We start from the raw sequence: 11,997 nt of genomic DNA, 5'->3' as shown, positions 1-11,997 counted from the left end.
GATAGATAGCACACACCCTCCCAGGGGGACATGCCCCTGGCTCAGCCCGACCCGACCCACCTGCTCCACACACTGCGGGGCTGAAGGATGCTGCAAAACCTCCCATGGAGCAACCCTTTCCCCCCAGCAAGGGCAGCCCACCACTCACAAGGCCACCCAGCCCTCCCACAGCACACACCATTTATTATATTATTATTATTATTATCCATTATTATTATTAAAAGGCCCCAAAAAAGGGGGGAAAAGGCTTGCAGAGGTGACAAGCCCCCGATCCCCCCCGCTCGCAGGGCACAGCAAGCGCTACTGCTGCAGATGCCAGATTTTGATGGGGCCATGAGTCGTCGTTTGGTGCATCCGACAGCAATTCCAGCTGCAGTTTCCATTCGGGGCAGGCTGTGAACAGCGGAGGGCCGAGCACCCGTGTGGATTGTTTCGGCTTTCCCCCTAATTCCCATCTTCGAAATTGCTGGTAAGCTGCAGGCTGCCTGGCTGCCAGCAGCAGGACTTCGCCCGGGGTCTTGCTCAAACCCTCTGATCCCAGGGGAAGGAGTCAAATCTCGGTGTCAGCGTCAGCGAGCGGGTGCCAAAGCGCACTGAGCTGCCCACGTGTGTGCCGTCATTCAGGAGGAAAATGGCCCTTATTTGTTGCAGCTTAATCCTCTGGAAGAATAAACTGCTGTGGACTAAGAGCAATTTATTTCTGACTGGGGGAACATCTACAGGAGGGCTGCGGACTTTAAACTTAACCCTAATTAAACTCTAGCTAGTAAGTCTTAAAAAAGGAGAGAAACTGGGTGTTCCCATGAAGGTGTAATTTGAAAAGCTCTTGTTGCCACATCTCCGCTCGGCCCCAAAGAGCAGGACCAGAGCGATGCTCCTGGCCCCCCATGTCGATGGAGTGTGATGCTCTGGACTCAGGGCATGGCCAGCCCTTGCTCTGCGCCAGGTCCCTGCAGAGAGCCAGCAGCGGCTGCAGGAGCTGCGAGCCTTGCTGTGCCAGAGAAAGACCATTTTGTTCAACGCTACAGGAGAGGTAACAGCATCCTTTCGCTACGCGCTCTTCGCCTCCCATCCCTTTGAGCCGTGCTGTCCCTCTGCGCGTGGGCAGGAGTATCACTCTTTTATGAACCGTCGTCAGCAATGATGAACAGCGGCGTGGCGAGAGGCTGCTGGCAGGGGCACTGCAAATCTCCCGTGGATGGAGCTGTGCTTCACCGCCGATTTCTGCTTGGCAGCTACTCTGGAGCACGGAGACACGGGATGTTTTGAGCATCCTCGGCAGCAGCAAACAAGGCTGAGTCCAATCCCCCAGACACGAGTGTCTCCCCAGCTCTTTATTTCCAAGGACAAGAATAAGCCTTTAAAGGCTTTTCCATGTGGAGAGTGCACATCTGCAAATGTTAAAAGCAAAGGGCCATTTCTGGAAAGGTTTTGGGCGGTACATTATCAAGACAGCCTAAATAACTGGGTGCACAAGGGGGCTACGTAGCTCCTGCTGCCTCGTGCTGTTTCGCTAATCCAAGCCAATGCTGTACCTGTGCCGCTGGCAGCCGGTGCCCTTTGGATTTTATCGTGCCCGCAACTCATACAACCATCAGCCATTGTGTTCAATTGCGGTCAGTCGTACCCTCTCCTTGTCTTGCTGTTTTCTTCTGTTACTCAGCTAAGTTTCATGTCTTACATGTTTTTATGCCTTTAGTAAGGACTGACCATTAGGACCCTGCATTAGCAGGGACACAGGACACTACATACTTAAGCGATTCTCAGTGGAGGATGGTAAATTCTCGGCTTGAGTTTCAGAGTGCAAAGCTTTGGCTTATCCATACATCTGGCCCGTGGAGCAGAAAATCCCAAGTAGTCTCGCAGATTTACTCTGATACCTCCAATACCCAGACACTCTGCAGGCTATTTTCTGCCCCGCCAAGCAGCCGGCTGAGGTGGCGGGGCTGACGGCACAGCCACCCCCGGCGCTGCAGGAGAGCGAGGGGAGACCGAACAAGAAACACACACGAGTTTGAATTTATGTAAAAAAAAAAAAAATATTTATTTTGGAGGAGGATTTGAACATCGACATGCAGGTACAACATGAATAAAAATTATTGCACCGCTATTATGTGGCAATTGTTCAAGTTTCTAAAAACACAGAAATTCCACACTTTCTCTTATCTAGCTAAGTGCTGAGTGACACAGCTTGGCGGAGCCCAGCTCAGGAGGTGCTCTCACAGCCACCTGGATATGGTAATCGAACACAACGTAAACACACACTTCTGTCAAATCTTCTACTAGAAGTACAGAATTATCCTTCACATCCAGTAAGAGAAAACCAGAGAAAGACTTTATCCTCCCCTCTTCGGAAGAAAACAAAAATAAATTTAAAATACTCCAAATCACACCTTAATGCAAGTGTGGCAACCAAAACCACTGGTCACTCCTACCCCTTCCCCGGCAAGCGCTCTTTAGTATATTAGCAGCCAAAGGCCTCTGACATTCAGACCCAGGAGTGGCCGTTACAATGCTAAAGTCTAATATTTACAATAAATATCATCCATTTCTTTTCGTTTGCAACAGTAAGAGACAAAGGGAAAAATAACACTGAAGTGAGGCACAGGGCAGGAACGCGCCGGCTGGATGCAGGAGCAGAGAGGAGCTGCAGAGCCTGGAACCAGCTTTGATGCCATCATCCCAACACGGATGAGGAGCAGGAGACACATCCAAGCCGACAGAAGGAAACAGGGAAACGAAGCAGGAAAGCAGCATATTTGGGTGGTTATATGCACAGCTCATTCACCAAACGCACACCACACGCACGCAACTTCTCTCTCCCGCCTGTCTGACTCGGGGTTATCTATGGAGGCCGAGTTCTCGGCTTGCTGAATGCTTTGCTCGGGTACCGTGGGTCCAATCCTGCACTGGGGAGCACACTCTCGCTCTTCACACACAGCTTTTCCAACATCTCATTCCTCCCCAACACGTTTTGCAAGCTTATTGAGAAGGTATTTAAGCAATTCTTAGCAGAGCAAGGAATAAGTCTTGGTGCATCTACCCGGTTTATTATCAAAATTTTATAGAAAAAGGCTTTTTGCCCAAACTTTTTGCTAAGGTGCAGCATATAAATTTGACAGAAGGTGGAACCAGGACGATGGGGCACCTGGCACACCGAGGGAAACTGCAGGACTGACCAGGAGCAGGGGATACGGGCCTTCACTAGGATGCTTTCCTAGTAACACTGTTTGGTTTTGGCTTCCAGAAAAACAGCGTTTTTTAAATTGCACTGATCACTTTCTGTACTGTAGCTACAAAAGAGGCGATGAAACACATACCTCACCTCTTCTTCGGCCAATTCAGGCAAAAGCAGCAAAAGCTGTGACATAGCAAGTTTTTTCACTCCTCTTTTTAAGCGTAAGAAAGGATAACTGCAATTCAGCGCTGGAACCACCGGCTGCAAAGGGAGGGAGTCAGCAGCTAATACAGCTGGTACCTTCAGAGGGTCCCATCCCAACCCGCGTGGGATGAGCCAGGGTCCCCAGCCCTCTCTCCTAAGAGCAGTGGTTGGTTTTGCCCTCAGGTTTTTTAAACGCAGAGCCCTTCATGGATGTCCCAGGAGCACGCTCACAGGAAGAAGCAGTGTCGCTGCAAGGAGAAGGAAACGGGGACCTGCCACCCAGGGAACAGCCAGGTCAGACCACGTCCTCACGCAACTCTGGGCCCACTACTTAACTGATACAGAGATTTCCATCTCGCCAAGGTTAGGTGCTCTCAGGAGATAAGCTTGAGGCTTGTCTTTGTAATTACCACAGACTCAGGATGCTGAATCAGTTTTTCACTATTCCTGTCCATTTTATCATATACTGTACTGCCAATCGGACCTTGCTTCTCAGCAATTTTTTAGTAGATCAACCCATCAGGGAGAAAACCAGCCAGATTAGTACCAGATCCTGCCAAGTCTGTTCCTTACTTGCTATTGCTCCGAATCAGCACAGAATGATGCTCATCAACGAGAGTGCTTTGAAAGGCTGGAGATACCCAGGACCCTGACAAGGCAGTGGAAATATTGTGGTTTGTAACTGCAAACCAAGTGTATACAAGTAGCCTATGTATTCCAGGAAAAAGAGCAAAGAGACAGCACAGCAGGCTCTGCTCTCAATACCGTCACAGCAAGATTTATTAACGTGTTATCTGGGAGCATTGAGGCTTTGGTTAGTGTATTAACAACACCATACATGTTCACACAGACACACGGAGTAAACACTCATTTAAACATGTTAAAAAAAAAAAAGCTCAAACCAAACCAAAACTTGGTCCAGAAATGAAATCCAAGCAGCCAAAATCAAGTATATAATGGGGGGAAACAATGGTTATACAGAAAGAAGCAGCGTGAGATTCCAGAGATTTTTGTGATTTACGGATTGAGCTGAAATCAAGTTGAAAGAGATGGAGAAAATATATTCCTATATAAAAACATATTTCCATTTAGGGGAAGCAAATCAAAACTTCAAGTTCAGAAAAAGCCAAGGCAATGAAGGCGGCGGCAGTGGAATGAAATCAGACCAACAGAGGCAGGTTTTAGCTTGAAATACTGTTGCACAGTCATTCTGCTTCTAACAGAGTAAGCCAGTGAGCAGGATACTAGACCTTGCGGGTGATCCGCAGGGAGATACACTCAGACAAGACTAGAATAAAAGCTGAGCACAATCTGGGACAAATGACGGGAGTGTTCATTGAGAGGAACCTTTAATTGGATGAAGAAATGGCTTACAGTGCTATAGGTATCACCACTCGACACATTTATTGGTGTATTATTATTGATCTAATCCTCAGCAAAGAGCACTGTTATCCAGAGTCGGTCACACTTAAAGCACGGCAATGTCTAAACCTAAGAGCAAAGAGTAATTTTTTTAATGGAAAGTGACCTCAGCAGTGGAAATGATCTAGCTATCAAAGCTGAAATCTTAAAATATCACATGTGTTTTGAAGTCTGCTTGCAGCTTGTCCACAGAACTCGAGGAGTCAGAACTCTTCATAGTTTTTTTGTTTTTAACGGGTAGATTCAGAAAACTCGGCAAGTTTCCCAAGCCCCAATTCAGAAATGTTAAGGAACACCTTAAAATCCCTACCTATTTAGACTCATCAAGAGAAGGAAAAGTCTCCAAAGGTCATTTATCATTGAGATAACTTTGCCCGAGACATACTGGAGAACACGCAACTACAAATTTCTCTACGTGAAAATCAACCTACAAGGCACCCCTTTCCTGTGGTCATTTATTCTGAGGCAGGGCAAGTTATGAATTGAAGCCAGAGAAAGGAAGATAAAACATCACTAAAACTTTAAAAACAGAGGGAAAAGTTGCCATAAGGCAACCTTTCCTGCCATGTGGAAAGGATAAGTAAAAACAATCAAAAAAAAAAAAAACAACAGCAGCTTACGGATTGGAGATTTCTCTATCTGATAATTCCATTGAAAAATACTTTTACTTGGTTTACAGAGAGACAGGGATCTCTCTCTGTCCGACCCCTCCCGCCACGTCCCTTGCCTCTGTATCCTCTAAGGACTCGTGCAGGACTGTGAATGCACGCAGTGACAAAGAGGTCTTACTTGCACCGAAGAGGGTTTGTAGTTCCAGAATAACTTGTGGACAAGAGGGTAGTTTCTTCTCCTTGTAAAAGGACATCAGATTGTAAATCCAAGAAAAAACTTGAAAATTGTGAATTTCAATGGCATTTCAAAGAAAAGGTTGAAAACCAGAAATTTAAAAGTAAGCTGCCTTTTTTGTACTCAGAATTTTTGGGATCTCAAATAAATGCAGGATTAGAGGGAAGAGCACAACAGGCCCTGAACTCAGGCAAAATAAAAGGTCTGGAAGGAAGAAAAAAAAAAAAATCAAACTGTTTCTTAAGCCCTGCTTTAAAGATACCCTGTTCTGAAGAGACCTCAAACGGCAAGCATTACTGTGTACAAAAATAGAATAGCAATGATGAAAAAACACAAAAAACGGTATGAAAAAAACCCTCCCAAAAATAGATGTACACAAGTTCTATTTTATATTAGTGTATATTACAAAATTCAAACATGCAGTCTCTATTTTGAATGTAGAATGCTCCAGTCCACATGTACCAGGGATGCTGCTATGTTTTCTTTACAGCACCATCATGTGACAGGGGAAAGTCTTGTATTTTTAACTGATTTCCAACCTCTTTGCTTTTTGCTTGCACGAGAGTCCCTTCTTTACAGGGCCTCGTGCTGCCATCTGGCAGAGGAGAGGCTCTCAGAGCTGCTTGTCCAAGAGCGTGAGACAGCTCTTTCGATGGAGTGATTTTGCAGCTACCTCCCAACACTTCAGATGCTTTAGCACTGCAAAAAGTTGCCTCCTTTTTTGCCACCACAGGACACGTTGCCTCCCAGGGCTTTGCTGAGTTTAATGACTCTGTGCAGGATCCGCTCCTCGTGGTCAGAGCGTCTGTGCTAGATAGTTTGGCTTTCTCTTGACATGCTCCTGCTTGTGAAGTTTCCTGCCTTTTTTGTTTCGAATCTCTCTCTTCTTTACAGGAGGCAACCAAATGGGGAGAATCCTTTCTCTTTTCCACCTCTCCGGAACCAGACATACTGAGCTTCAAAGGGCCTAACACGCTCTGAGCTAGCGGCACTAACTGAGACACAGAGAGAGCTCTTTCGATAGCACCGGGGACAAGGAGCGTGGAGGATACAGGACCTGCTGGGCTTGTTCTGCCGGCGGTTGAAGCACTCTCTGCCTGGGATGGGCTGGGTTGCTTTTCAGTACTAGGACTTTTTTGGGACATTCTGCTCAGGCTTCCAGGAGACAGAAATGAGGTGCTGTGCTGTTCTGCAGGCTGAAGCATCTCTTTGTGATCCTTCTCACTGCGATCCGCGGGGCTTACCGAGAGAGGAGTGCTCACGCTTGCCGCGCACCATGAAGAAAGTGCCAGCTGAGATTTGGAATCCTGTTTTTTCTGACTGCTTTCTGTTAGCAGAGGGTCTTTCAGGTCAAGCTTACCACACGAAGCCGCAGAAGAGTCACCTTCTTCAAGTTCCAGGAGTTTGATAGATGGGCACTGTATATGTTCTGTGTGATGTATTGTTTTTTGAGTACTTGTAGTTCTCCCTAGGTCTTTGATTGCTTCAGAAGACTTGTCTTTTGGACCAAAACACTCAAAAGTTTTGTTTTCTGGCAATTTATGTTCCTTTGCAGTTGTTTCTGATCTTAGGAATGGCTTTTCTAAATTAGCTAATTTTTCTGGAGAAGTTCTTGGGAGGACCTCTGATGGGGAAGGGTGCACACCGATTTGCAGTGGCTCTGAAACAGGCTTGGCTTGTTGATTATTTCCCTTCTGCAAATCTTCTGTACCTTTTGGATCTTCAGGTAGAAAGGCATCATCTTCAATACTATCCTTGCTTTCCAGTTTAGATGAAAACTTATTATCCTCATTAAAAGAATCTGAGCCTTGGTCTCCACTGTCAGGGGGCTTGTCCAGTCTTCTCCCATCCTGACTATCTTCTGAACCATCATCCGTTTCATCTTCGGAAGAATCTACTTCTCTGATGGCCTCTTGCTTTTGCAGAGACTCCCTCCTCTCCACCCTGTCCTGTCGAATAGCACCCAACTTCCGTGAACCCGGCTTATGCAACATCCCTTTTTCCGCCAGCCCAAGTTTGCCACCTGTTGTTTCATTCGCAGATTCTTGTAAGCTCTGGAGACTAGGATCCCTCTGTAGCATCTCCTTCTTAAATTCAGAGTGAGAAATATCCAAGCTATGCTTACGTGAGGAAGCCAGCTTCTTCTCAGAAGAGGACAGCGAGGCAGCCAATTTCTCGGCCGACTGCACTCTCTTTAGCAAAGGAGACCTAGGGGGCTCAGCACTTTTGGGGCGAGAAATTTGTCTCACCAGCGGAGGAGAGGAGTGTAGTTTTACTGGAAAAGACTGAATAATACTGGAGCTGCCAACTGAGTGTCCTGGTAAAGGAGATGGGGAGCGCTGCGGTGATGTGGACTGTGGGGTTGGTGATGGAGTGTGAGCTAGTGGTGACAGAGGGATGTTTCCCGCAGATTTACGCCTTGGAGATCTGTACTGTCTTTGAAGCTTTGGTGCTAGTCCATGCAGAGAGCTGGGTCGAATGTGTCCAGAGCTGGCTGGAGAATTGGGAACACTGGAACTGGGAGAGCTGCTCTGGGAAGAATTGCCACCAACTTAAAAAAAAAAAAAAAAAAAAAAGGACTAGGAAGATTAATATATATTTGGCCATTAAAACAAGTTATTGAAAATAAGACATGCAAAGTCAAGACAAAATGCCATGTTACCACAAAGCACTGCAGTAATATTACAGGGTAATATTGCATGGCTTCTGATGGAAAATTCACATCATTGTCATACAACACCGGAATATAGTAAGAAACAGTCTGCTATCAGAATGTTTTTTTCTGAAAAAAACCTCCAAGCAGATAAACCATGTGTTTCATTGCTATTCTGAAGATGCAAATCTCTTTATTCCATCAGCTGATTCAATTTTCAAATATGACTTTGCCACAGTTTTGATTCCTTTTCTCTGAACTAATATAGAAAATGTGTCAAACTGCTACAAAAACATTGCAACTTACAATACACATTTGCATCAAAGTGAAAGGATGCTGTAGCACAGCAAATGCATTCTTAAAAGGAGGTATGGATTTTCATTTTTAAATGAATCAATGAATGAGAATACATCCATCCTTAAGGTAACAGACATCACAGCTGCCATTTTACTTCACAAACAGACCTACCACCTGCTGCTGCGTATTTTACTTCAAAAATTAATCAATAAACAAAAATCTTCTCCAAGTTTTTTCTGTTTGCGTGGATTTTTTTGTGTTTGGTTTTGTTTCTTTTTTTACCTGAGTGTACAGACTCGGGAGTGGATCTGTAACTCTGCGTTGGTGACCGAGGAGACAGGTTGTGAGTTGGAGAGCCAGGCACACTTTCTCCAGAAGACAGAGAGCGGTTTAGTGAAGATAAACTCCGGCTGGTGTGAAGTAGTGATGCTTGTTTAGTGATCTTCCTCAACAAAGAACTCTTCTTCTTACTGTGGAAGAGCATTCAAAAGTTGTTTACAAGCCCAAATGATTTATTTATCTTTATTGGCACACTTTGGTCAATTTTATGGCACAGTTAAAGAGAAAAAGAAAACAAAAAGAAAAGAACTAAAGGATGTACCTGCTGATATACGTTAACTGCAAATTGATTTGACAAGATCTCTCTTACATTATCCTGGTTACTATTTAATTTTCACAGAGAAACATCAAAACAAACCTTTCCTGACCATCCTTAGTTTTGCTCTTCTTGTTCCTACGAGCCATCTTGGATTTGTAGCTGGCTTTTCGAGCTGGACCAACTTTGATGGACGTGTTCTCAAATGGCGTGGTGGAGATGGACACTTTATTTCCACTCTGTCAGAAACAAGACACAGAGACATTGCTTAAAACATGGCTATTTGAAGCAGATCTGCAGGCTAAGCAGGTAGCCTGCTAGTTTATTGCTGCCTGCCGTTTTGTAATCCTTTGTCAAACTACATTTCACCCTTTGCATTTCCACCTATCATTTATTAAGGAATTGCTGAGAGAGAGCCCTCTTTAGTCAGGCTTTCACAAATGATTAGCTCAGATCCCAGCTGGTAGGTAAAGCTTCCCAGAGCAGATAGAACACAGCATCTGACCTCTCCCATTGCGATCCCAACTGCCTCAATTTAATACTTGTAATACTTGGAAACTTGAACAAAGCGATATTCTGTTACCAATCCTATTCCCAGTGCTCTGACTGATGGCAGATGTTAGCATATCAGACATCTATCATGATGAATCTGCAACACAGAGCATGGCTTGTCTCACTCATCTTAAAAAAAAAAAATTCCCCCTCATCTTAAAAAAAAAAAAAAAAAAAAAAAAAAAAATCCTGATTGCTCCTCTATTTGCAATCCCAAAGACTTCTGTCTCTTGGAATGGTCCAAAACTTTGGGGCTTATTTCTGTAAATGGATTCAGCTCAGAGGAGGTATCAAAACGCAAGTCATTTAACTGGATAATTTTAAGACCAACCATTACAAAGCTGCTTTTAAATACCACTAGGAATAATCCTTGAGAAAGACGTATTAAGAGCTAATAACATTAGCACAGCCTAAAGGCAAAAAATAGAAGTTGGAAAATTTTTAAAGTATTTGTTTCTTAAAGTGATGTTTGTGGAAAGGTATACTTCAATCTTATTAACCTTTGTCTCTACTGCTGATAAAAATGTATCTGACGGGTCCTTATTTCTCACACAAAATATCTTAGTTCAGCTCAAATTACATGCAGAAATTTTGGAGATTTAGAGATCAAGCTGCAGCAATGAGTTTTTGCAAAACAAGGGCCAGGTGCTGTGTACATATTTGTATTTCAGACAATGCCAATTAGATACCTACGGCGTTTTAAACAAGCTTGCTTATATTTTCCAAAATGTAACAGTGCTGAGTCCCTACCTTCAGAATCAGCTCCACCACTTCTGTGTGCACCAGTCCATGGACTGGCTCCCCGTTGACATGGGTTATCAGATCCCCTTCACGCAGACCTGCTTCATTTGCTGGACCACCTTCCTCCACGTGCTGGCAACAAGAAGGGGGTGACTGATTTGAGAAGAGGAATATACAAGATCGCTGGCCGGATCAGACTCAAAGCCCATCCATCTCACCTCTTGCTGCAGCCAGCATCAGCTGCTTCAAAGAAGGGTGAAAGAAACCACTGACTGGCACAGACAAGCACAAAAATCTGCGCTCTTCCACTCCTCCCCCAGCATCCTGCCAGTCTTCTCCCGATCCAAGGCAGCCAGCCAGGATGGTTAAGCTGTTCAAGAGACCAGCTCCTCCCAAAGCAAAAGGCTTAACACACTTCCAAAAATTTTCAGCACTCGGGAATGTTAACTAGATACTCTTGATTTCCAGACAAGCATTCAATCTTTTTCAATTTCTTTGCCACCCCAAATCCAGCATCCTTCCATCTACATGCTGGAACCCAAGGCAGCCAACAGACTTTTAAATAAGACTCTGTGCCATGTTTTTAGGGTGCCTATATTGCATCTCATCCCAAACAGAGTTTCTTTTTCCACTTTCCATCCTTTATTAACCTATCCAACATCAGATCTTTTCCCCCGTGAACACATTGCCTTTCCCCATCGTTCAGAAAGGTAAGCCTCCTTTACAGTGAGGAGACAGAATGCTTAAGAATACTGGAACTCTCCCTCTAGCCAGAAAAGACTACAAATCAGTATCTTGGTAAACTCAGCATTTTTCAAGGAAAGCAGAGAGGAGCAAGGGAAAAATGCAGCTTCAGATTATTTTTCTAGGTAAGAATGAGTGTTAAGTAATGACCAAAGCACATGAAGTCCAAATTGTCTAATGAACACAGAGATGCAAGGAAAAGAATGAACCACCTTTACCCTAACTCCATTCTCCCTAACTACACAATTCAAACACTGCTTTGGGGAACGGATCATTCCTAGAAGTCATATACGTTAACAAAAAAGGAACACAGAGATCAAGCACCAGAAGTAATGGGAAGGAAGAGATACAGACATGGAAACCAGACCTTTTAGCATAGCACACAACTAAGCCAAGAGCTAAATCCCTAGGCAATCAGCATAGCAGCAGTGATGCTTTAAGGCTTGTAATCAATTCCAAGTGACTGCTTGGAAAACCCCAGCAGACTGAACTGATCAGGAGCAGGCTATAATCGCTAACACAGGTCTGAATAAATTAGCTACAACTGGCCCTCATGCAACAGTCCCAATAAAGAGAAAGAGGGTATGTACACAGAAACATGCTTTAAAGTATGTGCTACAGGTGAAAAAAGGTGGATTCATGTAACCAGGGAAGAAAGAAGGCAAGAAAGGTTCCTGTGGTTTTGTGATGGGCTTGAAAACTGCTACAGGTAAAACCCAAAGTACTGTTATTTATTTATTTATATAAAGGGCGCACCCACCCCCC

At 44.5% G+C, this 11,997-nt stretch overlaps 1 protein-coding gene across 2 annotated transcripts in view; it reads right to left on the bottom strand.

Moving 5' to 3' along the window:
- Positions 1-2,019: 2,019 nt before the first annotated feature.
- MAST2 (microtubule associated serine/threonine kinase 2) overlaps positions 2,020-11,997 on the bottom strand; it is a 146,499-nt gene continuing 136,521 nt past the window's right edge. For both annotated transcript variants that reach the window (XM_019474157.1, XM_009287316.2), the window contains 4 exons: positions 10,498-10,620; positions 9,298-9,434; positions 8,883-9,070; positions 2,020-8,201 (listed from right to left, as the gene is read on the bottom strand). In XM_019474157.1, coding sequence (XP_019329702.1) covers positions 6,124-8,201; positions 8,883-9,070; positions 9,298-9,434; positions 10,498-10,620 — 2,526 coding nt within the window. In that variant the 3' untranslated portion in view covers positions 2,020-6,123. The remainder of the gene's footprint in view (positions 8,202-8,882; positions 9,071-9,297; positions 9,435-10,497; positions 10,621-11,997) is intronic.

Source organism: Aptenodytes forsteri, unplaced genomic scaffold, assembly GCF_000699145.1.
Source record: "Aptenodytes forsteri isolate BGI_AS27 unplaced genomic scaffold, ASM69914v1 Scaffold119, whole genome shotgun sequence".
Taxonomy (NCBI): Eukaryota; Metazoa; Chordata; class Aves; order Sphenisciformes; family Spheniscidae; genus Aptenodytes; species Aptenodytes forsteri.
Note: the sequence above shows the minus strand (reverse complement) of the source record. Positions and strands in the feature narration are given on the sequence as shown.